The sequence below is a fragment of the Eleginops maclovinus genome, chromosome 16, assembly GCF_036324505.1.
Source record: "Eleginops maclovinus isolate JMC-PN-2008 ecotype Puerto Natales chromosome 16, JC_Emac_rtc_rv5, whole genome shotgun sequence".
Taxonomy (NCBI): domain Eukaryota; kingdom Metazoa; phylum Chordata; class Actinopteri; order Perciformes; family Eleginopidae; genus Eleginops; species Eleginops maclovinus.
This window is the reverse complement of record NC_086364.1, coordinates 24,601,900-24,629,650: the sequence shown is the minus strand read 5'-3', so window position 1 is coordinate 24,629,650 and position 27,751 is coordinate 24,601,900. Positions and strand designations below refer to the sequence as shown.

The following is a 27,751-nucleotide window of genomic DNA, read 5'->3' as shown; positions in this document are numbered from 1 at the left end:
ATCACAGCTCTTCTCTGTCCCTGATGGAATATTAATCTGTATATCACACACACACACACACACACACACACACACACACACACACACACACACACACACACACACACACACACACACACACACACACACACACACACACACACACACACACACACACACACACACACACACACCCCTTCACAGAAGTCACATGACTTCCAGTTAGCAGAGTCCCTCAGTCTGACAGGAAGTGTGTGTGGCTGCAGGGTCTCCTCTCGTCAGCAGGTGAGAAACTCTTGTTTTCTGTCTGAGCTGAGATATTTGAACTGTGAAGACACCTCCTGTTGAGCCCAGTTTTCCAGAAGCTCTGAGACAGCACGACACCAGCAGACTGACTTTAATCAGAGCTTCCTCAGGGGTTTGTTTCCGTGTGAACGCTCTGGTTTTTATATTGAGCCGAGTGTCTTGCGTTGCCCTGTCGTTGATCAAACACAGAGTGTGTGGTAACGCCTTCACACCCAGGTCACAGTCCACACTGTCGCCCTGATACCGCTCCTGATACCTTTAAATCCTTTTATTTCATATCTGTAGAATACCTTAGGGACCAGTTCAGAGATCAGGGGCCGGTTCAGAGACCACGGGCTGGTCCATAAACCAGGGTCCGTATGGTTGCTGCTGCTTTAATACATCCTCTGTAGTTATAGAGCATGTTAGATTGAGCCTGATGAGATGGACTCTCGTGTTGGTCGGGTGAATCAGTTGCATACTTGTCCTTTGACGTTCTTGTTTCAGATCTCCTCTGTAGTGGCATCAGAAGGAAGCCTCCATAATGGGCACTGTGGACGAGCTGGTGGATCTGATGTTCAGATGGCTGGAGAAGAGGGAGCGCTGTGCGAAGCAACTGAGGGAACTGGCCCGGGAGCTGGAGGTTCTCAGAGAGAAGTGCAACGCCAGTGAGTGTGTTGGAAACTCAGTGTCGGTGGTGGGAGGTGCATGCCTGGTTGGAGCCGGCGTGGCCACATTGTGCACCGGCGGCTTAGCGGCTCCGTTTCTAGGTTTCTTAGGAGCAGCCTATACAGGTGTAGGTTTAACCATATCTCTGGTTACTAAACTTACTGAGCACCTCTTATCCAGCAAGAGGACTAAGAAGGCGCAGCTCCTAGAAAGCGAAAGCAACAGGATTGCAGAAAGAATCAAGCATCTGTTCGAGCAGCTGAGGGCGGAGTGTAGGAAGGAGAGCTTCAATGCAGACGAAGATGAGCTGGAACAACGAGTCATAGCTAAGATCCTGGCAGCCATCGCCAGAAGAAGTGGTCAGAAGTGGACAGTCTGTGACAGCATCGATTTGTATTCTGGGTCACAGATTTCTGTGAATGCACTACTATTAAAGCTAGTCTTGCCTACAGTTGTGGTTGCTGGACTTGCTGGTATTTTAGTATTCTTCGCATTTCGAGCAAGTGGAAAGAAAGTAAAACTGCTGTTCGCTGAAGCAGGCCAACCACTGATCCAAAAAGGGGCTACAACTGGACTCAAAACTGCCCTCAAAGGAGGGGGCATGGTAAGATCATACCTGTGTTATTGAATGACTTTGGAATCATCCACATATAGCATTTGTTTTGAGGCTCCACTGTGAATGTTTGGAGGCTGACGGTGTGAAATATTCCTGCTCAGGTTGTTGGAGGAGCTGTTGGACTTGCGTTTTCACTTCCTGAAGCGATAGACAGCTGGAAGGAAATGATCGAGAAGAATCACGTGACTGAGGCGAGCCAATCCATGAGAGATATTGCTGACGCCATGGACAAGATGTGCCAGACGCTGAGGAATCAGTTCGACGAAATGAAGTAGATGTTTCTGAATTTTGAGTGGTTTGTCAAAGTTATAAAAGAACAGCAGGGCTCAGTTTGGATTCAAGTAAAAGTACGGAAGACAGGTAGCTTCCAGAAACTTAACTAGTAGTTTAACTGGACCTAAATAAATATCTTACACATTGTGTCAGGAGAAGCAGTCTTCTTGAATCATGCTAACTGGACTTTCACTGGATTCATTCACAGGGCGATGATTCCTAAAATGCAACGAGAATACGAGAGGCTCCAGAAAGAAAGGCTCCAGAGAGAAAGGCTGTTTGGAACAGACTGGTTCCCAAGAGGACAACAAGAACACGGAAACCCAAAGATGGCGGGCATGGCGTTGTGTTTTCTGTTTTTTTTTCTGTTTCTGTTTAAAGGTCCCATTTTCTGTAAAACAGACAAAGATATGAGTTTGAGTTCACCTGAGGGAAGCATCCAATGGCCGGAGACTGAATCCCACATGGGTTTAAGACATGAGGTAGAAAGACAAGGCGATCAAACAAAGCAGACAGGAAATGAGTTAGAGAAAGGGAGTAAGCAGACAGGAAGTGAGTTAGAGAAAGGGAGTAAGCAGACAGGAAATGAGTTAGAGAAAGGGAGTAAGCAGACAGGAAGTGAGTTAGAGAAAGGGAGTAAGCAGACAGGAAATGAGTTAGAGAAAGGGAGTAAGCAGACAGGAAGTGAGATAGACAAAGGGAGTAAGCAGACAGGAAGTGAGATAGAGAAAGGGAGTAAGCAGACAGGAAGTGAGATAGAGAAAGGGAGTAAGCAGACAGGAAGTGAGATAGAGAGCATCCAAAGAGCTCCCCCATTCATTAGGGCAGCGTTGTTAAATGTTCATTCGATGAACAAAAACACATCCAACATCCTAGAGCTCATCACATCAAACCAGCTGGACGTCCTTTTCACAACCGAGACGTGGTTAAAATTGGACACGGCAGACGACGTCCTCAGGAAAGCTTCGCCACAAAATTTCCGTTTCTTCAGTCATGTGAGTGAAGTGATCGGACATAGAGGGGCAGCTATCCAGTTCTCAACAGAGTTGCATGGCATACAGATTCGGTTTGACAACATGGAGACCTTTGAATGCGTGGTGACAGTTCTGCAACACAACGAGTGGGAAGAACCGGTCGTGAGCATCAACCTCTATCGCCCGCCAAAGAAAACCTTGACCCGCATCCGCAAATTCCTGGAAGAGTTTCAAGAACTCTTGAAGGAGGTTTCCAAAAACTACAACAACATCATTGTGACCGGCGATTTCAATATCTGGGTTGATTGTGATTGGAGGACGGATGCTGACGAGTTGGATTGGTTTCTACGGGTCAACCGATTAGATCTGTACCCAAGGGAGCCGACCTACCGCTCCGGTCACTTTCTGGATCTGGTCCTCACCAGAAATGTTGAGATCTCTGACGTTAAAGTCCGGGACGACAAAATATCAGATCATTACACCGTGTATTTCAACTGGAGGCCAGAGCCGAAAAGTAAAAGGAAACAGCCAGAGGAGGAAGGGAAACGATTGAAAAAGGGTTAAAACCAAACTTTGAATAAGTGTTCAACAGGACTCGCTTAAAGGCACAAGTCTGATTCTGAGAATTTAATTCAGTTATAATTTCCCCTGATGAAACAGCGTGGTTCTACCCTTCAGATGGAACTGCTCTTAGAAAGGTTTGACGAGAAAACAATGCGTAGGAACTTTGTTCACCTCGTGTTTCCACTCTGACTCGTGCTTCCACTCTGACTCGTGCTTCCACTCTGACTCGTGCTTCCACTCTGACTGAAAGGGAACAATGGAAGGGAACAATGGGAGGGACAGATGGAAGGGAACAATGGAAGGGACAGATGGAAGGGACAGATGGAAGGGAACAATGGAAGGGACAGATGGAAGGGAACAATGGAAGGGAACAATGGAAGGGACAGATGGAAGGGAACAATGGAAGGGAACAATGGAAGGGAACAATGGAAGGGACAGATGGAAGGGACAGATGGAAGGGAACAATGGAAGGGAACAATGGAAGGGACAGATGGAAGGGACAGATGGAAGGGAACAATGGAAGGGAACAATGGAAGGGACAGATGGAAGGGAACAATGGAAGGGAACAATGGAAGGGACAGATGGAAGGGAACAATGGAAGGGACAGATGGAAGGGAACAATGGAAGGGACAGATGGAAGGGAACAATGGAAGGGAACAATGGAAGGGACAGATGGAAGGGAACAATGGAAGGGACAGATGGAAGGGAACAATGGAAGGGACAGATGGAAGGGAACAATGGAAGGGAACAATGGAAGGGACAGATGGAAGGGAACAATGGAAGGGACAGATGGAAGGGAACAATGGAAGGGACAGATGGAAGGGAACAATGGAAGGGAACAATGGAAGGGACAGATGGAAGGGAACAATGGAAGGGACAGATGGAAGGGAACAATGGAAGGGACAGATGGAAGGGAACAATGGAAGGGACAGATGGAAGGGAACAATGGAAGGGACAGATGGAAGGGACAGATGGAAGGGACAGATGGAAGGGACAGATGGAAGGGAACAATTGTTTTTTGTTTGTTTTTTAGGTTGAACAAAAAGCTGTATCGTCTCTTGATCCTGAGTCAGAAATGCTTTTACATAAATGACCATGGTTCAAATCCTAGTGCAATGTTCTCCCCCGTTCCTCCCCCCCATATGACTCTCTAGAAGGCTCTCTCTAATAATAATACCTTTATACCTGCTGTAATGAGGCACACTGATTTAATGGAGTTTCTACAATGTTAATAAAACACCAAAAACATCGACGTGTTCTATTGTCCTTTAATAGAGAAACAGGGATTGCAGTTTACTTTGAAGAGTTTACAGATTACTGACATAGAAATGTTTTTGAGCTCCTCATGGAACTGGTACTTTTTATTTTCATCTTTAAAAGATTCATGAAATTAAACCTGTAATAGAGTGACTTCACTATAAAAATAAATATTAACTTCTATGAAACATCTATAGAACAGAAATGCGTAATCACTAGGGATGCACCGATACATCGGTGTTAGCCCTCTTTACCACCATCGGCACATCGGTGAATAAGGAGACATCACCATGTTTATGTTTTGCTACGCAACCAGGAGAAGTCGCATTAGCGTCGTTGTTTTTAAATCTGACGGATCAAATCTGAAGTCAGGACATCATTTTAAAGGATTAGGACAGTGACTGTAGGTCTGCGTAACTGTAAAGTCATTCAGAGGGGGGGGGGCATCTCCTCTCCTCTGTGAGGAGCTGCTGCTGCACGCTGCATGCTGCAGGACTTCCGCCCCGTGTACCGGGTGTCTGGAGGATCGGTAAATGAAATCCATCCTTCAGTGTTCTTGGGAGGCCTTCGTTTATATCTGTGACTTTGTTGTACTTGCTGCTACTCCTGTTCACTTACAGAAACCCACTATGGCTCGCTCAACCCCTCTCTTGCTCTTACACATGCACACACGTATCCCCCCCCCCTCTCTCTCTCTTATGCTGCTATTACAGTTCACACAGTAAAACATCGGCATCGGACAACTTCTTTCCATTCGGTGCATCCCTAGTAGTCAGTAACATCTATAAATACAAAACAATATTATCTATTAACATTTTGATTGGTCGGCCGGCAGCTCCATTGACCAATGAGGAGCCAGCAGGTGGAGGGATAGGCGGGCCCAGGAGCTGACCGTTTCCTTCATATGTCACTTCCTGTTTCTACCAACCTGTGAACGCTGTACATCTGATATAAAAGAGGTGTAGGTGTGTGTGTGTGTGTGTGTGTGTGTGTGTGTGTGTGTGTGTGTGTGTGTGTGTGTGTGTGTGTGTCTCCAGGGCTGCAGGGACACTTTTTTTTTTTTTAAGTTATTTTTTGGGGGCTTTTTGCCTTTAATCGGATAGGACAGTGGAGAGAGACAGGAAAGTGGGAGAGAGAGTCGGGGTGGGATCCGGAAAGGACCACGGGTCGGGAATCGAACCCGGGTCGCCAGCGTGCGGTGCAGGTGCCCCAGCCAGTTGTGCCACGGCCGGGGCCAGGGACACTTTTTCAAAATAAAAGCCCAGTTCCTCTTGGTGAACAGCAACGTGAGCTGAAGGGTTGATAAAATACAAACTACATATCCGGGTCTTTAAGACAAAACTTTATTTACATTTAAATGAGAAGTGATGGTAATGAAGAAGAGGTCACAGGAGAGGAAGAGGAGAGGAGAGGAGAGGAGAGGAAGAGGAGCTAGAGGAGAGGAAGGAGAGGAAGAGGAGTCAGAGGAGAGGACTTCTGTGCAGAAACACCAACCAGTTTGTCAGACTGAGGTCAGAGAGAGGCTGAGAGACACAGAGAGAGACGGACAGAGAGACAGACAGACAGGTTAGTTAACTGGTTTAACTGAGTAACAGTAACATGTATTTTGGTATGGCAGGAGAAATTAATATCTGTTCCTACCTGCAGTGCGGACGTGTCCACAGGGTTTCCGTCCCTGCGCACCGACTGCAGACGCACCACCCCCCTCTCCGGGTAGCCCTCCTCCACCTGCAGCTCACACACCAGCAGAGCAGACTTCAGGAACACCAGCCGCCGCTCAGCCGGGCACCAGTCGATGGCAAAGCTAAGAATACAGGAGAGCAGGTCAGGGTCTGTCTGTCTGTCTGTCTGTCTGTCTGTCTGTCTGTCTGTCTGTCTGTCTGTCTGTCTGTCACCTGGATCTGAGCCCCTGGATCTCTGACAGCATCAGGAACTGCCCCATGTAGTTCTGCAGCAGGTCCAGCAGGGCGGCGCTGAGTGTTGAGCGACCCCCCAACACCGGGCCTCTCAGCAGACACTCACTGCCCTGTAGAACAACAGTTAGATATAAAGTAGTTCCTTACCACACACACACACACACACACACACACACACACACACACACACACACACACACACACACACACACACACACACACACACACACACACACACACACACACACACACACACACACACACACACACACACACACACACACCTGCAGGGTGAAGCGGTCGTCATGGCTCCAGGTGAGGGACAGCTGAAGAGGCTCCAGCTCAATGGACGACAGCGGGGTAGGGGGGCGGGGACTGAGCTCCACTCTGAGCTCCGATTGGCTGAAGGACAGCAGGTTGATCTGCATGACGTCCTGCGCCTCCGAGACGTATGCCTGCAGCCTGACAGAGAAACAGTTAGCCACCAATCGGAGCGCAGAGAGGTCACCTGACCTCAAACACTCACTTGTCTCTGATTCGCTGCCAGCCGGTCAGCTGACACAGCGCTGCCGCAGACTCCGCCTCCAGCTGCAACAGCTGGCGTTCACAGGACTGCAATGCATTCTGGGCTTTCTGCAGAGACTCCTGCAGCTGTTCACACTGCTGCTTCTGAGGAGACAATGACGCAAGCAGATTAGGAGATAGGAGAAGAAACAAGGAGATAAAGAGAGGAAGATCTTTAGGGGTGAAAAGTAAATATGATAAAAACTAAAAGGACATTTAGATAAGGCTGCCCTCGACTAAAGATTGTTCTAGTCGACTAATAGTCTTCAATTCAGGTGATTAGTCGACTAATGGTCTCAGTATTTGATATATAAAAATTAATTAATTTTAGATTTCCGAAAAGAGAACAGCCGCCAGCTGGGCGATATTAAAGACGAGCTTAACAAGAAAAACCAGAGAATCGGGGAAGCAGAAGACCGCATTGACGAGGTGGAAACCAGGCTGCAGAGGGGCACGTGGTGAGAAACATGCTAAACATTCAGAGCCAACACGAAGAAAAGCTAGTTGACCAGGAAGGGAAATCAAGAAGGGGAAATATCAGAATCTACAATGTGCCTGAAAATGAGGAGGGGAGTTCGGTGATAACTTTTGTGGAGACTTTTCTCAGAGAAGAACTTGACATTCCCGCGGCCACAGAGCTCCACATTGAGAGAGCGCTCGTGCCAAAGCCCACGGACACGAGCAAGCACAGGTTGATCATTGTCAAATTCCACCGATATAAAACGAAAGAAGACTTGCTACATAAAGCCTGGGGAAAAGGAGATTTTCCTAAAAGACAAGAGAATCTATTTTGACCACAACTACCGGCCGCGGTACTGGGCAAGCAGAAAGAATGCAGTGATGTGAAACGACTGTTAAAGGGGAAGAGGATCCGTTTCCAGACTCCCTATCCGGCCAAACTACGGGTCTTCTATGAACACGGCTTTACCACACAATCACCGAGGCTACGCAGGACATGAGGGGCCGAGGCCTCGCGGTCGAGGTTGTGCAGCCACCAGAGGATCCAGCCGGGCAGATGAATTAACGCGGATGGCACACAACAGGAGAGGGGTGAGCAGGACGAGAGAGAGCGGCGTCCGGGGGAGACGACATCAGAGAGAAGCTCCAGGTTTACAGAAGAACATCTCCACATTAAAATACAAATGAAAATAACCCACATTAAAGCTCACACCAAAGGTATCTCATTCAACCCGAGAAATTCATAAGGCATAATACAATTGGATAAGAAATACCCCCTCCCACACACACACACACACACACACCTTTTCCCCCTCAGTTTTCTTTAAAAAATAACATGGTTATAATATGTCAGATGGCTGAAAGTGTTTTGATGGACATGACATTATGGACTAGGTTGCTATGGAGGGCCCTACTCTATCAAGCGTGTAGAGAGGCTTTCCCTCCAAAGCCAGGGGTTCACTCTGGCTGGTTAAAGGGTAATTTTGCAGATACCTTTACTTTGGAAGCCACTGTTCGGCTAGTGATGGTTTTGCAGAATGGTTTTACTGAGTTCTACCAGAGAGCCTAACCCTAACCCAAATGACACATGAGGAGCTAAAGATCATTTCCTTCAATGTCAATGGTAAACTTAAGCCAATTAAACGTAGCAAGATACTTTCCAAAAGGAAAATCACACATAGTATATTTACAAGAAACACATTTAGATGACAGAGAACACGAAAAACTAAGAAGGATGGGTTTCACCAAAATACTTTTCTCCCCATACAAATCTAATCATAAGAGGGGAGTTGCTATTTTAATTTCTAGCAAGATTACCTTTGAACAAACATATGAACAGAAGGATAAGGAGGGCAGAAATGTCCTGGTTAGGGGGAAAGTAGATGGGACAGAAATCACCGTGCTAAACATATGCCGCCCCAGGAAGTAGCATTTGTTTTTTCCAAAAGATTTTTGACATTATAGTTAGTCATGCTGAAGGAGTCCTAATATGTGTGTAGTGCCCTACTAATGTCTGTTTACATTTTCATGTATAAAGAAACGAAAAGGGTTATACATATGTGTATTGACATGTGGTTTTGTCCCATCACCGCTAAAGTTACAAGAAGAGTACATTCAGTTATTCGTTAAGTTGTCATATTTCCTATGTTTTAGAAGTCCTTGAACTTCTCATTTGTATTGGTTGGTAGAGGTGTCAGTCATATAGCGAACAAATCAGAGTTCAGAGTTGTAACCTACCGGGTTTGAGAAGAGGGGGGACTTAGGTGAGAGAGGCGCGAAAAGTTAATGGAATATTTCTCTGATGGTAATCAGAGTGGGGGCTCTAGAGCTGATATTTGGAGTTGCATGGGAGATTTATTGTTTTGCAGCAGAGCTACGGTCTATCGCCGGGCTACCTGAGGGCTTTTAGTGACCAAAGTGAGAACCCGAGATAGGAGAGCTTATAGTAGATCCCACCCAGCTCCTCCCATGCTGTAGTACTGTCCTGGTTTACTTAACCTGTCCTGAGCTGAGTGGTTGGGAGGGTTACACGTGGAGGGGATTTGAACATACATCTGCAGCCAAAGCTAGATGTAACAAATCACACCCACAATACTAAAACAGTAAGTAAGAAGTTTAAGGATTTAATGAAAGACATTGGGTTAATAGATATATGGAGGGAGATGTACCCTAGCGCAAGGCAGTACACACATTACTCTAATCCCCATTCAGTTTACACCAGAATTGAATATTTCATCTTCATCTATCTTTGGTGAGGACAGACCAAGAGTCAGGGACTCAGATATTAGTACAATAGACCTAAGTGACCATGCTCCTATTTATATCACTATTAATCTGGAAAATAGAAATACAACATTGAGATTTAACGCGAGCCTTCTCAATGACACCTCATCTAAAAAGCAGATGAGGTGTCATTGAGATTTAACGCGAGCCTTCTCAATGACACCTCATCTAAAAAGCAGATGAGCAATGAAATTCGATTGTATATAAATGAAAATAATAATGGAAACTTCACCACTTATGATATGGGATGCAGCGAAAGCTGTCCTGAGAGGCTAAATTATAGCTCTATCTTCACTCAAAAAAAGACAAGGTAACAAAAACTACTTGATCTCCAAGATCAACTGAAGCAGTTGGAGTTCTGTCATGCGCAGGGCCAGAATCCCACGGTATTCCAACAAAGAAGATGAAATTAACATAATCTATACACAAGAAATTGAGAAGATGATGATTGTCACTAGGCAAAGATATTATGAGAATGGCTCTAAAGTTACAGAATGATTGGCAGGGAAACTGAAAAAACAACAAGCGGATAGCGCAATATATAAAATACGAGACACCAAAACAAATACTGTAGTAAGCAAACAGGATCAAATCCAGACGGCCTTTGAATCATTTTACGAGCGACTGTCCTCTAGAACAGAGGTTCTCCATTGTTTTTCAGCCAAGGACCCTTACAAGATAGAGAATACACCAGGGACCCCCTCATTCTGATTTTGGGCTATATCATTTGAAGTGCATTTCAGAACACACACAGAGAGAGAGAGCGAGAGCGAGAGCGAGAGAGAGAGAGAGAGAGAGCTCTCACCATTAATGTGAGATATGGGCCGTCTCTCACTGCACAACTTCTCCATCCTTGAAGCATACACGTAGGTCGTTCTCCACTTCCATCCGAGCCCTGTACTTGGTCTTCATGGAGGTCAGCGCTGAGAATGATGACTTGCATAGGTATGTGGTTGGAAAGGGGAGTAACAGCAGCGATTTCCGGATACTCCTATTCAACCGAAGGCCAAAAGTCCACATGCCCCCCTTGGCCGAACCGGATTCTCAGCGTCCCGTCGCATGCCAGGTCCAGCAGCTCCTCCTCTGCTTTTCCACCTAGACCCCACGCTGACGTAAGGGCAACGAAGGGGTCGCACACCCAGTCCCAGGCATTGGTGTCAACGTCAGTGAAATAGTCACCAAGGGAGGCAAGATGCGAACCGGTTGTATTTTTCACAATCTCAGCTGGTATTTGGTTTGTGTCCAAAAACTCTGAGTCGGGGTACATGTCTGTAATGCCATTTTGTACCCGCCTTCTCCAGATGGCTGTTTTGGCACGCAATGCCTTGATTTTGTCGCTTACCTCCAGGATAGAGGCATATCTGCCTTGAACGGACAAACTGAGATCGTTCAATAAGTTGAACACATCTGCGAGGTAGGCGAGCTGTGCGATCCATTCGGGGTCCGATAAGAGCGCTGCAGTGGTTGGCTTGTCATTCTGGATGAACTCACACAGCTCTGAGCGCCGTTCGTACACCCGCTGTAGCACTTTTCCACGGGAGAGCCAAAGCACCTCTGAATGGAACAGCAGGGTGTCCTGTCCTGCGCCCATCTCCCTGCAGAGCTGGCCGAATAAACGGGACTGCAGTGGCTTACACTTGATGTGGTTGACCACAGATACCACCGTGCTGAGAACGGAGTGTAGCTCAGGACTCAATGATTTTGAAGCCAGAGCCTGCCTGTGCAGCATGCAGTGGGTAGCTATCATCATTGGATTGCGCTCCTTGGCACGAGCAACCACCCCACTCTTGTGTCTGGTCATGGCAGCTGCCCCATCCGTGCAAATTGCAATTCTCCCAACTCACACTGCCAGTCTCCATGAACATATCTATAACATTGAAAATCTCCTCACCTGTTGCTCGCCCCGTCAACTCTTGACTAAATAAAAAATCTTCCTGAATCCTTCCTTCCCACGGGTAGCGAACCAGCGCGATGAGCTGCGCAGAGCCGGACACATCAGTGGACTCATCCAATTGAACCGCAAATTTAGACCCTCTCAGTCTTTCCAGCAGTTGTGATTTGATATCAGCAGACATGTCCTCAATTCGTCGTCTGATGGTGTCATTTGACAGAGGTACACTTCTCAATTTGGCAGCCGCATCTTTCCCCACCATCACCTCCCACAGATCCACCGCAGCAGGGAGCAGCAGTTCCTCCGCTATTGTGTGGGGCTTTCGCGCCTTAGCAATCCCCTGCGCTACCAGTTAGGAGGCCCGCTGCGCTAGCAGAAACAGACGTAACATTAACCATCCGTTGTTGTTGCTGGCGGTAGTCCTCGCCCTTCCTCTCAAAAAAAGCCCTTTTTTTACATAATCTGGACGCTTGGTCTCGAGGTGCCTCTTCAATTTGGCAGGCTTCATCGCCTCATTGGCAAGACACTGCAGGCATATCAGACATTTCGGTTTCCATAAATCCAATAAATCCATATTGGAGATACTCCTCTTCGTCTTTCCTCACTTTTGTCTGTTTCATTTACTTCATTTGTAACCGGTCGTTTTAAAGTCTGTCCGTCTTCGTAGTATGCTAGCCGTGTTATATCTCTATGATGCTAGCAGCGGAGCTCTCTGACTGACGTACCGGTTATTGTTGTTTCCACGGTAACGGGTGACGCGCTTGATTTTTAAATGTATAGATTTTTAGATTAGAACAGAATCTATGAACTATTTCAGATTTACAAAATAAAATATTGTTTGTTGGACTATGAAAAAAGATGATATCATTTAAATTAATGAATCTGAAAACTTTTCATGGACCCCCTGGCAGAGTGCCACGGGCCCCCGGGGGTCCGCGGACCCCACTTTGAGAACCACTGCTCTAGAAAATTGGAGGATAAAGACGATGAGATTGACTCCTTTCTGGAGGCTCTAGAATTACCAGTTATGACTGAGGATCAAAACAAGGCTCTAAATGCAGAAATAACTATCAAAGAATCAAATGATGAGATCAGTAGATTAAAAGCTAACAAGTCACCAGGAAGCGGTGGCTTTACTAATGAATGGTAATTGGGCGCTGAATAACGCAGAGACCCCCCCTACCTGGAAAGAAGCTATTATATTCCTTATCCCGACAGAGGGAAAAGACACGACTGAATGTGGATCATATAGGCCCGTTTCGGTCTCAAGATGATTACCGTATACATACAGGGCTGCGCCTGGTCTCCACTTCTTTTTGCTCTATTTTTAGAACCACTAGCCCAATATATTAGACAGACTGACAAAATTAAGGGTATTGAAATGAATGGCGTAGAACATAAAATTGCGAGCTACGCCGACGATGTTCTCCTGTACCTAAAAAACCCTGAGATGTCTTTGCCTGAAGTAATGACTTTCTTAACAAAGCTTGGCCCACTGTCTGGCTATAAACTGAATATACATGAAACAGAATCTCTTACATACAATGTGAATCCATCTGAAAAACTCAGGAGTGAATATCCTATAAGATGGAAAACAGAATCGTTCAAATGTTTGGGTGTAATCCTACCTGAAGACCTGTCAAGGATATCAGGAAAAACTGACGACCCCGTGTATCGCAAAATTAAAGAAGATCTTCCAAGTGGAATCTCAGACCCTTCTTAAGTTTAAGCTCTAGAATCGAAACGATCTAAATTAATATTCTTCAGAGATTTTTATACCTTTTGCAAACTCTTCCAATTACAATTAACCAAAATCAATTCAGAGTGGGACAAAACTATATTGAGATTTATATGGCAGGGAAAGAGACCTCGAATACGATATAAAACAATGCAGCTGCCAAAGGAAAGGGAGGCTGGGGCTTACCATCTCTGAAAAATGACTATATTTCGGAACAAATCAGAGCACTACTGTCCCACCAACCCATCTTACAAGGCACAATGGAAAGATATAGAGTGTTCAATGATACCTGAAGGTCATATACAAGCTGTTCTATCGGATACAAATGTACAACGACACATAGATAGACTGGAAAATCCATGGGTGAACTCCACTCTCAAGATATGGAGAGCAGTTATAAAAGAATATAAATTGGAAGACGATATTAAGATTTAGAGCCGGTGTGCTTATGACTCGAATATCACACCAAATAGGTTAGATAATCATTTTAAATGTTGGATTAAAAAGGGCATAACATCTGTGTGTGGCATAATTAAAAAGGATGATGGTCAGTTTTCCAACTTTGAGAGACTTTTGCACTGGAATCTTTTTTACAGATATCTTCAAATGAGAAACTATTATAACCAAAAAATCTAAAGAAAAATACCAGAGCAGCCACTTTTCATAAACGCATATAAAGCAGAAATTAAAAAAGGGTTCATCTCACAACTGTACAAGAGTCTTCACAATGTGAGAGTTCACTCGACGAAACACATAAAGGACAGATGGGAAAAGGAAGCAGGGTTGACAGTAACAGACGAAGAGTGGCAAGCTATCTGCACGTTTCAATGGAAAAGTACGAAACCTCATGCATGGAAAGAGTTCTGCTGGAAGAATATAGTCCGTTTCTTTATGAGTCCCCGTATGAAGGCACATTATGATAACGGTAATACTCAATGTGGGAGAAAGTGTGGATGTCAGACTGCGAACCACTATCATGTTTTTTTGGGAATGTCAAAACATACCGAGTTATTGGAAAGAAATACATGAAGCAATACAGACCGTCCTTCCATCCTTAACACAAAACACCCTTCGATTTTAAAACTGTATATCTGGGTTTTATTAGTCGACTAATGCGGGACAGCCCCACATTTAAACAAAACAAGGACCTGTGTGTGTTACCTTGCACAGATGCGATCAGCTGTGTGTGTGTGTGTGTGTGTGTGTGTGTGTGTGTTACCTTGCTGTGCAGCTGTGCAATCAGCTGTGTGAGTGTCTGTCTCTTGGTGTTTATCTGTTGTATTTTCTCCAGCAGACGTTGCAGCAGAGTCTCCGTCTCCTCCCCTCCTGACCTGCTCTCCATCTTCAGACCCTTCCACCTGTGACGAGCCCTCCCGTCTGGCACACACACACACACACACACACACACACACACACACACACACACACACACACACACACACACACACACACACACACACACACACACACACACACACACACACACACACACACACACACACACACACACACACACACACACACACACACACACACACACACACACACACACACACACACACACACACACACACACACACACACACACACACACACACACACACACAATGAAACAGACTCCAATAATGAGCCTCTAATCCACATGTGTCAAACTCAAGGCCCGCGGGCCACACGCGGCCCGTGAATGAATGATCTTTGGCCCGCATGACAAAATCTATTTACTATTAGAGCTGGCCCGCCGGTATATCATACGCGCCACCATAATACTACAAATCCCATAATGCACTGCCCGTGCGTCGGCACGTCAATCACAAGCGCCCCCACTCGTTCATCAGCACTTCTGTCAACTTTCATCCCTCTCCCCACAAAATGGCTAAACGAAAGGTGGACTTTGAAAACAGGGGTTTTCAAGACAGGTGGGAGGCACAGTACATGTTGGCGGATGTAAAGGGCAAAGCTGTGTGTCTTCTGTGCGGAGACAGTGTGGCTGTAATGAAAGAATACAACATAAAAAGACACTATGAAACGAAGCACCACGACAAATACAAGCATCTGGACATGACACAAAGGCTACAGAAGGTAGAAGAATGAAAAAGAAGCCTGGTGTCACAGCAGGCTATGTTCACTAAAGCCAAATCACAAAGCGAGGCTGCTGTTAAGGTTTTATTGTGGCAGCAGAGATTGCAAAATCATCCCGGCCCTTTACCGAGGGGGAATTTGTCAAAAACTGCATGATTAAAGTTTGCGACACCGTGTGCCCAGAAAAAAGGCAAGCATTTTTAAATGTGAGCCTGAGCCGAAACACCGTTGCTGACCGTGTTCGCCACCTTGCTGCCAATCTCCAACCACAGCTTGTGGGAAAGGGAAAAGCTTTCATCGCGTACTCCCTTGCTGTGGATGAGAGCACCGACACTTCTGATACTGCCCAGCTGTCAATTTTCATCCGTGGAGTGGACTCAAGCCTGTGCGTAACAGAAGAGTTTTTTGGATGACGCTCAATGCACGGCACAACTACGGGAAAGATCTCTTTGAAGAGGTGTCCAGATGTGTAGATAACATGGGGCTGCCGTGGGATGAACTTGTTGGACTGACAACAGATGGAGCGCCTGCGATGTGCGGTCAAAAAAGTGGATTGGTGGGGAGGATCCGAGAAAAGATGCAGGATGAAAACGTCACAAGTGAGCTGACAGCTTATCACTGCATCATACGCCAGGAATCGTTGTGTGGCAAAGCCTTGAAAATGGAACATGTAATGAGCATCAAAACACGAGCGGTTAACTTTATCAGAGCCAGAGGTTTAAATCACCGCCAGTTCAAGTCTTTTCTGGCCGAGTTAAATTCGGACTATGGTGACTTGCCCTATCACACAGAGGTGCGATGGCTAAGCCAGGGAAAAGTGCTGGAAAGATTTTTCGAGTTTCGTGAGGAGATCTGTGAGTTCATGGAAAGCAAAGGGAAAGACACATCAGAGCTCCGAAATAAAAGGTTTCTGTGTGACATCACGAGCCACCTGAATGCACTAAACCTGCAGCTTCAGCGGCGGGCCGTGTCATCACTGACATGTACGCTGTGGGAGACGCAGATTCTTCAGGAAAACTTGAGCCATTTCCCGCACTGCCAAACAATGAAAGAGCAGGTCGCTGCCGCTGTTTTCCCAACCAGACAGTTTTCTGAAAAACCTGACATACTTGGTGCTGACTTCACACGGCGATTTGCCGATTTTGAAGCCCAAAAAAGCAGGTTTGAACTGCTCAGTAATCCATTTGCAGCTGACGTGGAAAGCGCACCAACAAACCTGCAAATGGAGCTGATCGAGCTCCAATGTAGTGACACACTGAAGGCAAAATATGAGTCTGTGGGCGCTGCAGAGTTTCCACGTTTCATCCCCGACACAATGCCCCATCTACGCTCCCAGGCTGCTCAAACGCTCTCTATGTTTGGCAGCACATACTTGTGTGAACAGCTGTTCTCTTTGATGAAGATAAACAAAACTTCACACAGGACTCGTCTTACTGATGAACACCTTCACTCAATCCTGAGGATTTCCTCAGCTCAGAGCCTGACCCCAGACATTGATGAACTTGTAACCAAGATAAGACACCAAGTATCTGGCTCAGACAAGTGAGCACCACAGAGCAGCAAACGGTGCTTTGACGCAGTTTCAGTTTTTAATGCAGTTTAATATTTGCCTTGTGTTCTCTTGCTACTACAGGACATTTGATTTTTCTTTGAGTAAATTACTTCTGGCTGTTTGCCTGTAGAAAATGTTCTTCTTTCATTTCTTTCATAATTAATGTTGTTTTATAGGCAATAATCTATAGGCCTTGTTAGTTCCAGGTTCAATATGTGCAATAAGGTTGTTTCAATAAACGTGGAACCCGTCCGGCCCTTGACTTGTAGCAATTTCTTAATTTCGGCCCACTGTGTATTTGAGTTTGACACCCCTGCTCTAATCTATCAAATTATACACAACTTTATTAACGCTTTTCCATTGAGTGTGTGCTGTGTGTACCAGGGTGTGGGGGGCAGGGCAGTGTCATCAGTTGCCGGGCAGACTGCAGACCCTCCAGCAGAGACATCATGGCGTCCAGAACAAACAGCTGCCGCAGCAGAACCTTCTGCACACGCCGGCTGTCCTATGCACGCGCACACACACACACAATTAAATGTACAAATGAAACGATTAATGTGAAGTGTATAAATATTAGTGTATAGGACGAAGAGTGAACTGACGGTCAGGTGGAGCAGCATCCTGCCGGCCTCACAGTCCCACTGATCTAAGGCTGGGTCCAGAAGAGCAGGGTCACACTGCTGAAGCACACTGACACACACACACAACCACACCTCAGTTAAATGTGATTTTAAGATAAGATGTACCTTTATTATTTCCCCGCGGGGAAATTCAGTAGTTAAAGAAGCAACAGAATAAGAATGAAAAACAGGACAGTGTGGTTCACAGGATGATAAAACAAACATGAAATGATTGAAATGATGTACAGGTAAGTATCTGTTAAGACAAAATGTATGAGAAGATCAACATGTAAGGGTCCGTCTGATTCCTCCGTGTTGAGGTCATGCATGTAGAGTCGGTGTACAGCTGGATGATATTTACATCACACATTCACTCTCAGGTCTGACTCAGGTGTTTCTGTCACAGGTGTTACTGTCCTGTAATGGTTGAGGTTTCTGGGTGTTGTTTGTCCTCTGAGTCCTTGCGGATATCTCCCAGATTAAGAGCGTTATGGCCTAGCTTGTGACACATTCCTGAACAGTGTTTGTATATCTGTCGACCTCTACGACGCTTAAGTTAGCATCCGATTCGGCAGTTAAGGGATATTTAATTTACAGCGCTGAGCGACCACTCCTCCATTCTTTGAACCTCTTAAATCGCTGCAGCCGATTTATTTAGACTACATTATCCCAGAGAGTCTTAACCTTCTTTATAACACAGTTTCAGATTTGAGAAAGCTTTGTTCTATTTGTGAAAATACAAAAAGGGGGGATTTCGCTGCTTTTAAAAAAAAATCTACACCACATTAGATTAGGCCTGCAGACACACAGAATCCTCACTTTAAAGGCAGAATTCTGGGATGTGAAAAAAAATGTTGGTTTATTTTCATGTGGCCCGAACCCTCTTCCGTAGAATCCAGATTTATTTATTAAAATTATTTAATTTACCTCTTCTGAATCAATGTGTAGTGACATGGCCACTAGGCAATGCTTCCCTGCAAACTCCGCCTCTGGGGTCTGTCTGCAGGCCCTCTGGGGCCTTGTCTGCAGGCCCTCTGGGGTCTGTCTGCAGGCCCTCTGGGGCCTTGTCTGCAGGCCCTCTGGGGTCTGTCTGCAGGCCCTCTGGGGTCTGTCTGCAGGCCCTCTGGGGCCTTGTCTGCAGGCCCTCTGGGGTCTGTCTGCAGGCCCTCTGCTTTACCTAGTTAATATATCAGGACCTGCATTTTTACAAATAGAATAAAGGTTTCAAAAACCTGAAAGTGTATTATAAAGAATATTTTGCCTCTCTGGGATAATCTAGTCCAGCTCTGAGGAGTCTAAGTATAGTGGATTTAGATCAGGACCTGGTCTAATGTGGTCTAGATGAGAAAAAAGCAGCGAAATCCCCCCTTTTTGTATTTTCACAAATAGAATAAAGCGTTCACAAATCTGAAACAGTATTATAAAGAATGCTAAGACTCTCTGGGATAATGTAGTCCAGATTTGATGAGTTTAGGTATAGTGGTTTTAGATCAGGACCAGGTCTAATGTGGTCTAGATGCGAAAACAGTGAAATCTCCCCTTTTTGTAAATAGAATGGACTTCTTCAGGTACAGAACACTACGTCTGTATCTGTCCAACACCTTTCCGTGGGTGTAATGATTATAGTGGGTAGGACCACAGACTGTATAAATGTTAGGACCCCCCCTTGAAAGTGGATGGGGGGGGGTATTATCCTCAATAAATACGTCCGTTAATCAACAGCAGCCGTTAGCTTCAGCTAGCATGCTAACGCTGATTATCAGAGGCTCTTCCTCCTGTTCGACACAAACTCTGCACAAGAGAGCAGCCTGACCACCACCACCACCCACCCCCCGATATTAACCCCGCGTTATTAACCAGCAGTGAAGCGAGGAGAGGAGACAGAGAGTAAAGCTTTGAAACACACTCACCATCGAACCTCTGCCATTTCTGTTTTCAAATATCGGCGGCCCCACGAGCGATCTGATTGGCCGCCTGACAGTGACGTTGGAGCACGGTGAGCCAATCAGGAATGATTCAGGAAAAACCTGTTATTGCTGATGTTTCAGACCAAGATAAAATCAAATGTACCTTTATTAATCCCCGTGGGGAAAGTCAGGACTTTAAACAGCAACAGAGAGAAATAAAAACAGGACGGTTCCAAAGAGGATAATGAAATAAAGGATGTACAGGTAAGTAACTGACATAATGACGAAATTAAGGATATCAGACAGACAGACAGGAAAATACCAGATTCATAATAAGAGGCAAAAACACAAAACTGTGCACATTGGGGAAGAGATGTGGATAGTATAATATCAATTAATTCAGTACTCCTTCAGACCTTCTATGACTCTGCTGGGGCAACAGCATCTCAGCTGCTGACAGGAAGCACTGAACAGACTGATCAGATCGGATCAGATGGACCTTTGTTAATCCCCGTGGGGAAATTCAGTGGTTTAAGCAGCAACAGAATAAGAGTGTAAAACAGGGCAGTGTGGTTCACAGGATAATAAAACCAAATAAAATGATTAAAGTGATGTACAGGTAAGTATCTGTTAAGACAAAAAAACGGAATTAAGGACTTCAGTTAATATATATACATTTTGTATCCGGATTGTTAAATATATTTATACTGATTGACACTAATCAATCAGTTAAGGAAGGCCAGCTCTGTCTTGGGGAGTCCTCTGGACACTGAGGTGGTGGGAGACAGGAGAACGGTAGCCAAGCTGTCCTCCCTGCTGGACAATGTGTTGTTCTCTTTGTATTTTGCTGCTGCAATCAAAAAAATTCCCAGTTTGGCATTAATAAAGTATTTCTGATTTCTGAACACCTCCTGTTGTGTTAATAACTGCAATATATATTTGGCTGCTATACTCAGAATGGTTTCTGTGGTCTATTGTTGTGTATTTTGTAAACTGTGTGATTCTTGTATATATATTCTTTAGTTGGTGTAACACTAAGCTGTCCGTGGCTCTCTCTGCTGTACAAATGAAAATGTCCCCTCTGTGGGACGAATAAAGCTATTCGATTCTGAACAACCTGGAACTCAGTGCTCTCAAGACAATGGAGAAGGCTGTGGACTTCCCCTCCACTACCGGCCTCATCAACAAGGCCCGGGACCCCCACTGACCCTCAGCCACATCAGAGACTCTATGCATCTGTCCTGGTTTTGTGTCTGTCATGTGTTTGTGTTGTGTTTTACTTTGAAAGGTGTTCCCCTCTTGTGTCAGCACTCCCTGTCTTTAGTTTCCCTCCTTCCCCTGATTGTGTCATTGTGTTCACCTGTTGCCCCTATGTTTCTCCTCCCCTCTCCAGCAGTGTGTTGTGTGTAATAAGCATGCAGTGTGTTGTGTGTAATAAGCATGCAGTGTGTTGTGTGTAATAAGCATGCAGTGTGTTGTGTGTAATAAGCATGCAGTGTGTTGTGTGTAATAAGCATGCAGTGTGTTGTGTGTAATAAGCATGCAGTGTGTTGTGTGTAATAAGCATGCAGTGTGTTGTGTGTAATAAGCATGCAGTGTGTTGTGTGTAATACGCATGCAGTGTGTTGTGTGTAATAAGCATGCAGTGTGTTGTATGTAATAAGCATGCAGTGTGTTGTATGTAATAAGCATGCAGTGTGTTGTGTGTAATAAGTATGCAGTGTGTTGTGTGTAATAAGCATGCAGTGTGTTGTATGTAATAAGCATGCAGTGTGTTGTGTGTAATAAGCATGCAGTGTGTTGTATGTAATAAGCATGCAGTGTGTTGTGTGTAATAAGCATGCAGTGTGTTGTATGTAATAAGCATGCAGTGTGTTGTATGTAATAAGCATGCAGTGTGTTGTATGTAATAAGCATGCAGTGTGTTGTGTGTAATAAGCATGCAGTGTGTTGTATGTAATAAGCATGCAGTGTGTTGTGTGTAATAAGCATGCAGTGTGTTGTATGTAATAAGCATGCAGTGTGTTGTGTGTAATAAGCATGCAGTGTGTTGTGTGTAATACGCATGCAGTGTGTTGTATGTAATAAGCATGCAGTGTGTTGTATGTAATAAGCATGCAGTGTGTTGTATGTAATAAGCATGCAGTGTGTTGTATGTAATAAGCATGCAGTGTGTTGTATGTAATAAGCATGCAGTGTGTTGTATGTAATAAGCATGCAGTGTGTTGTGTGTAATAAGCATGCAGTGTGTTGTATGTAATAAGCATGCAGTGTGTTGTATGTAATAAGCATGCAGTGTGTTGTGTGTAATAAGCATGCAGTGTGTTGTGTGTAATAAGCATGCAGTGTGTTGTATGTAATAAGCATGCAGTGTGTTGTGTGTAATAAGCATGCAGTGTGTTGTGTGTAATACGCATGCAGTGTGTTGTATGTAATAAGCATGCAGTGTGTTGTATGTAATAAGCATGCAGTGTGTTGTGTGTAATAAGCATGCAGTGTGTTGTATGTAATAAGCATGCAGTGTGTTGTGTGTAATAAGCATGCAGTGTGTTGTATGTAATAAGCATGCAGTGTGTTGTGTGTAATAAGTATGCAGTGTGTTGTATGTAATAAGCATGCAGTGTGTTGTGTGTAATAAGTATGCAGTGTGTTGTGTGTAATACGCATGCAGTGTGTTGTGTGTAATAAGCATGCAGTGTGTTGTGTGTAATAAGTATGCAGTGTGTTGTGTGTAATACGCATGCAGTGTGTTGTGTGTAATAAGCATGCAGTGTGTTGTATGTAATAAGCATGCAGTGTGTTGTATGTAATAAGCATGCAGTGTGTTGCATGTAATAAGCATGCAGTGTGTTGTGTGTAATAAGTATGCAGTGTGTTGTGTGTAATACGCATGCAGTGTGTTGTATGTAATAAGCATGCAGTGTGTTGTATGTAATAAGCATGCAGTGTGTTGTGTGTAATAAGTATGCAGTGTGTTGTGTGTAATAAGTATGCAGTGTGTTGTGTGTAATAAGCATGCACTGTGTTGTATGTAATAAGCATGCAGTGTGTTGTGTGTAATAAGCATGCAGTGTGTTGTGTGTAATAAGCATGCAGTGTGTTGTATGTAATAAGCATGCAGTGTGTTGTGTGTAATAAGCATGCAGTGTGTTGTGTGTAATAAGCATGCAGTGTGTTGTATGTAATAAGCATGCAGTGTGTTGTATGTAATAAGCAGTGTGTTGTATGTAATAAGCATGCAGTGTGTTGTATTCAAATATCCATGCAGCGCGCGGTGCAGCTGCAGTGCGTGTTATCCTCACGCTCCGGTCACGTGCGCCTGTGTTGACTGAGAGCTCTGCAGCAGAGAAGCTAACGGCTAACAGCAGAGCTAACGGTCCTTCGGGGATAAAACAGCACTGAGAGGAACATGAGGACACCGGACAGACCCGGTACATTATGAGCTAACGGGGCCGGGAACAGGTAGGACTTTTATAGTTTAATACAGTTCTAAATCTCACCTGGATGCTGCTAATGCTAACACACAGCTAGCCGCTGAGCTAACACAGCTAGCTGCTGAGCCAACCATATAGTTAGTAAATATCAGATGTCCCCACGGACTGTTAAGGCTGTTCAGGCTGACCGCTGAGACTGTGAGTCTGTCCGGACAGATGTTTGTTATGAAACCCAAACAGCTGGACATGAGCAGAGAGGCTTTCTGTAATTGCTCATCTTTCTGTTGTGTATTTTATTACTAATGCGTCATTTCCTTGTGTATTTAATGCGTTAGTGTTCTCGTTGTTATTGCATATAGTGTTTACCTGCTAAGTCCCCGTTAACACAATGTAAGACTTATAAAGAGATTCTGATTAGTAATAGCTTATCAGAGATGCTAAAGTGTTAGCTTAGCATAGATGCTTAAGTGTTACCTTCTCTTCTGCAGAGATTCGGTGTTGATGATGCTAACAGCTAATGTGGCTAACTGACGCTGCCGAGCCACGGCGATGAGATCTCAGTCTGTTTAATCTCTAAATGACCGACCCGGATCTACAGGAGGTGTTGAACAGTCTGTTGATGTAGTTTGTGATGCTAAAGTCTGAGGACTGTAGTTAATGTTCAGAAAGACAAAGAGTCTTTATTTTAGGAAATGCATCACAATATCAATGTGAAGCAGCCTGAAATATATTGTGTTCATCACTGCTGTTTCTGTTGGGATGCACACAACGCTTTCTTAAAACGTTTCACAAACATCCCTCTGTAAAGACAAGAAGGTCCTTGTTGTCTTTAATGAATAAACTGTGTGTGTGTGTGTGTGTGTGTGTGTGTGTGTGTGTGTGTGTGTGTGTGTGTGTGTGTGTGTGTGTGTTTCTCTCAGGGTGATCAGGTGTGTGTTGTACCAGCAGCAGGATGCCCATCCCTCCCCTTCCTCCAACCCCAGGGGGGCCCCCTCCGCCCCCTGCCTTCAGCCAGGTAACACACACACACACACACACACACACACACACACACACACACACACACACACACACACACACACACACACACACACACACAGGTGTACCCAGTAGTTCTGCAGCAGCTTTGTTTCTTAAAGCGTTTAGTTATCAGTCAGTTTCCTCCTCTCCTCACGGCGGGTGTTTCCACAACTAGGTTTTTTCACATGTGTCAAACCGCTGAACCTGATACACACACCGCCCTCTGTGCATGGATCGCTGTGCATTCCTGTGTGTGGGTTGTTGAGACTCCCCTGACGCTCACCCGGTTCGTACTTGTAATGTTTTCCATCTACAGCCAATCAGATGTCTCCTCCATTCTAAGCCAATCACATGAGCGCGCCCCCACGAGGGTATGGTTTCTTGCGTTCGTGACGTAGCGCTTCATATACGCATTCTGTGCTGTCGGGAGCTGACAGGTCAACTTCAACATGGCGACTAACACAAGTCTAGTGATAAGGGTCTCTGCGTGAACAACTCCGTATGCTTTAGGAATGAATTGTTGTGACGTTAGTGATGTGTTACTGTTAGCATGGAAGCAATATGGGTGGAGAGTTAGCTCTATAATGCTAATAGACTACCTGGGATGATTGCCTTTAATAGCTAACTTTAGCCATACATGTCTTTAACTTCTTCCATTCTCTTTCTTTTTTAGGGACAGCTTAACAAGAATGAATCCAAAGTGTCCTGCCCAAATTATTATTCAAAAAGATATTCCATTGTGTTTAATGATGGAGTGGAACATTTAGAGCTGACGTTAATTAGGATTAACCGGTTAAGGATTAACTTTTAATAACACAGGAGAAACAAAGGGAGTGCTCTCTCTCCCCCTCTCCCTGTCTCCCTCTCCTGACAGCCAGTGGTATTCGTCTCATGCAGCTCAATGATCCAGCAGGGTTTCCCACAGCACTTTACAGCAGCCGCCTAAGCAACGCACGCCTGCGCCTTAACTAAGGTCTTCAAAAAATATATATATGAGTGATTTTCGCCGTGTTACTCTGTCCTGTTTTCTCTCATTCCAAACCGTGACCAACGGCAGCCTCTTCTCTGCAGAACGCATTAAAAAAGTAATGATAAAAAAAACGTGTCATGAATTGGAAAAACCCCAAATTACGGGCTTCTCTCTCCACTTGTTCTTCACTGTCGGGTCACTCAGTACTGGATCCAGGGTTTCCCGCAGAAAATTTGTCAGTTAAGGTGGTGGGCTGTCCGGGGGGAGGGGGCGTTGCGGACGGACGGACGGACGGTAGGCCTGCTTCGTCGCATGAAGAAGCCCGTAATTTTGGGTTTTTCCAAGTCATGACACGTTTTTTTTTATCATTACTTTTTTAATGCGTTCTGCAGAGAAGGGAGGCTGCCGTTGGTCACGGTTTGGAATGAGAGAAAACAGGACAGAGTAACATGCCGAATATCACTCATATTTTTATTATTTTTTTGAAGACCTTAGTTAAGGCGGCAGGCGTGCGTTGCTTAGGCGGCCGCTGTAAAGTGCTGCGGGAAACCCTGCAGCTAGAGCGTGCATGAGAGAGGGGAGGCACGGGCAGGCTGCAGGGAGTGCAAGCAGAGCGCTGAGCACACACAGGAAATACACTCTGATTAAAACAGTCACTCTTAAAGTACCGTTACTAATGAAATGGGGGAATCGTTCTACTGGTTTAAAGGCTGCATTACATCATCATCATGTAGATTTCTGAACCCAACAGACGGTTCCAGCTAACGAGATGTTGTGATGAATGACCCCCCCCCCAGGCCAACACCACCCCCCCCAGACTGAGCAGCGAGGAGGCTATCGGCCACAGCGCCCTGCTGAGCGACATCTGTAAAGGTGCCCGGCTGAGGACGGTGTCGGTGGTGAACGACCGCAGCGCGCCGATGCTGGACAGTAAGAGCCAGACACCCCCCACTGATCACCCATACATTCGCTTATACCAATACCTGCAGCAGCCGCCGAGCCAGCAGGGGGCGCCGTGCACGGAGCAGCAGAGGACGCCGTTTTCACTAGAGAGTAAGACGACCACGCTTTGTGATGTTAGCGCCGCCTGCAGGAGGCTCAGGGTCGCGCTGAAGCTTCCTTCCTAACGCTCTCAAATTTACCCTCAGCCAATCACTGCCCCAGAGACCTCAGGAGACCTTCACAGTCCTACTGCCAGCTCTTTGAACCCGGACCTCCTGAGACCCCATAGTCCTATGATAGAGTTTAGAGTAGGGCAGGATGCTAGCTGCATTAATTAGCATTAAAGCCTGTGTGGACAGTAGTTCAAAATGTCTTTGCAGATGTGGACAGTTGACGGATGCTGAATCAATCAGCAGGATCCCAATGACCAGAAAGAGGCCATGTGTTGTGTCCAGAGCCCCCTAACATTTCCAAGTCGACCCAAAATGCAATAAAATCAGCTGACTGGGAGAACAGATTTAGGGTGTACGATTTTTGCCAAATAATATAAGACAAAAATATGTTATATTCTTTATTTTATTATTTTAACATAGTTACATTTTCTCAAAATATTCCAAAATGTTTCGCAAAACATTCCGACTTCCCCTGAAATTTTTAAAAAGGGAAGAGGTAAGATGCACACAGATTTATATTTAACGTGACTTTAGTTATTATTATCCTGACATTCGGCAATCAGAAACGGAGGCGGAGCTTCCTGCCGTCTCTAGCGTCTCTACCTGCAGTCTCTACCTGCCGTCTCTAGCGTCTCTACCTGCCGTCTCTGGCGTCTCTACCTGCAGTCTCTACCTGCCGTCTCTAGCGTCTGTACCTGCAGTCTCTACCTGCAGTCTCTACCTGCAGTCTACCTGCAGTCTCTGGCGTCTCTACCTGCAGTCGCTACCTGCCATCTCTACCTGCAGTCTCTGCCGTCGCTACCTGCAGTCTCTACCTGCAGTCTCTGGCGTCTCTACCTGCAGTCTCTACCTGCCGTCTCTAGCGTCTCTACCTGCAGTCTCTACCTGCCGTCTCTAGCGTCTCTACCTGCAGTCTCTACCTGCCGTCTCTAGCGTCTCTACCTGCAGTCTCTACCTGACGTCTCTACCTGCAGTCGCTACCTGCAGTCGCTACCTGCCGTCTCTACCTGCAGTCTCTACCTGCAGTCTCTGGCGTCTCTACCTGCAGTCTCTACCTGTCGTCTCTGCCGTCTCTACCTGCAGTCGCTACCTGCAGTCTCTACCTGCAGTCTCTACCTGACGTCTCTACCTGCAGTCGCTACCTGCAGTCGCTACCTGCCGTCTCTACCTGCAGTCTCTGGCGTCTCTACCTGCAGTCTCTACCTGTCGTCTCTGCCGTCTCTACCTGCAGTCGCTACCTGCAGTCTCTACCTGCAGTCTCTACCTGCCGTCTCTAGCGTCTCTACCTGCAGTCTCTACCTGCCGTCTCTAGCGTCTCTACCTGCCGTCTCTGGCGTCTCTACCTGCAGTCTCTACCTGCCGTCTCTAGCGTCTCTACCTGCAGTCTCTACCTGCAGTCTCTGGCGTCTCTACCTGCAGTCGCTACCTGCCATCTCTACCTGCAGTCTCTGCCGTCGCTACCTGCAGTCTCTACCTGCTGTCTCTACCTGCAGTCTCTGGCGTCTCTACCTGCAGTCTCTACCTGCCGTCTCTAGCGTCTCTACCTGCAGTCTCTACCTGCCGTCTCTAGCGTCTCTACCTGCAGT

At 45.7% G+C, this 27,751-nt stretch overlaps 3 protein-coding genes across 4 annotated transcripts in view; 2 read left to right on the top strand and 1 right to left on the bottom strand.

Annotated features, from left to right (window-relative positions):
• Positions 1 to 94: 94 nt before the first annotated feature.
• LOC134878588 (uncharacterized) lies at positions 95 to 4,610 on the top strand. Of its 2 annotated transcripts, XM_063904730.1 has the most exons (5): positions 282 to 397; positions 571 to 638; positions 772 to 1,537; positions 1,651 to 1,820; positions 2,031 to 4,610. In XM_063904730.1, the coding sequence occupies exons 3-5, from the start codon at positions 809 to 811 to the stop codon at positions 3,358 to 3,360; spliced, it is 2,229 nt and encodes a 742-aa protein (XP_063760800.1). In that variant the 5' UTR covers positions 282 to 397; positions 571 to 638; positions 772 to 808; the 3' UTR covers positions 3,361 to 4,610. The 2 variants fall into 2 exon arrangements, with proteins under 2 accessions (XP_063760799.1, XP_063760800.1); XM_063904729.1 differs by lacking the exons at positions 282 to 397; positions 571 to 638 and adding an exon at positions 95 to 264.
• A 1,334-nt stretch (positions 4,611 to 5,944) lies between these two features.
• si:dkey-225f5.4 (uncharacterized) lies at positions 5,945 to 20,060 on the bottom strand. Its single transcript, XM_063904735.1, has 10 exons — positions 20,043 to 20,060; positions 19,630 to 19,755; positions 17,702 to 17,789; positions 17,481 to 17,604; positions 14,688 to 14,845; positions 7,060 to 7,202; positions 6,818 to 6,995; positions 6,513 to 6,643; positions 6,259 to 6,421; positions 5,945 to 6,140 (listed from the first exon to the last, which is right to left on the bottom strand). The coding sequence occupies exons 2-10, from the start codon at positions 19,644 to 19,646 to the stop codon at positions 6,078 to 6,080; spliced, it is 1,065 nt and encodes a 354-aa protein (XP_063760805.1). The 5' UTR covers positions 19,647 to 19,755; positions 20,043 to 20,060; the 3' UTR covers positions 5,945 to 6,077.
• Positions 19,746 to 27,751, top strand: part of LOC134878590 (WAS/WASL-interacting protein family member 2-like) — a 22,816-nt gene continuing 14,810 nt past the window's right edge. Inside the window, 3 exon segments of the mRNA XM_063904733.1 lie at positions 19,746 to 19,890; positions 23,981 to 24,075; positions 25,848 to 26,103. Of these exon segments, the coding sequence (XP_063760803.1) occupies positions 24,013 to 24,075; positions 25,848 to 26,103 (319 nt within the window). The 5' untranslated portion in view covers positions 19,746 to 19,890; positions 23,981 to 24,012.

Coding starts and splice junctions, on each gene's coding strand:
- LOC134878588 (XM_063904729.1), top strand. CDS start 809: ATGGGCACTGTGGACGAGCTGGTGGATCTGATGTTCAGATGGCTGGAG. Junction 1,538..1,650: donor CCCTCAAAGGAGGGGGCATG/GTAAGATCATAC, acceptor ATTCCTGCTCAG/GTTGTTGGAGGAGCTGTTGG. Junction 1,821..2,030: donor AATCAGTTCGACGAAATGAA/GTAGATGTTTCT, acceptor ATTCATTCACAG/GGCGATGATTCCTAAAATGC.
- si:dkey-225f5.4 (XM_063904735.1), bottom strand. Junction 6,422..6,512: donor ATCCAGGGGCTCAGATCCAG/GTGACAGACAGA, acceptor CTGTATTCTTAG/CTTTGCCATCGACTGGTGCC. Junction 6,141..6,258: donor TGGACACGTCCGCACTGCAG/GTAGGAACAGAT, acceptor TGTGTCTCTCAG/CCTCTCTCTGACCTCAGTCT.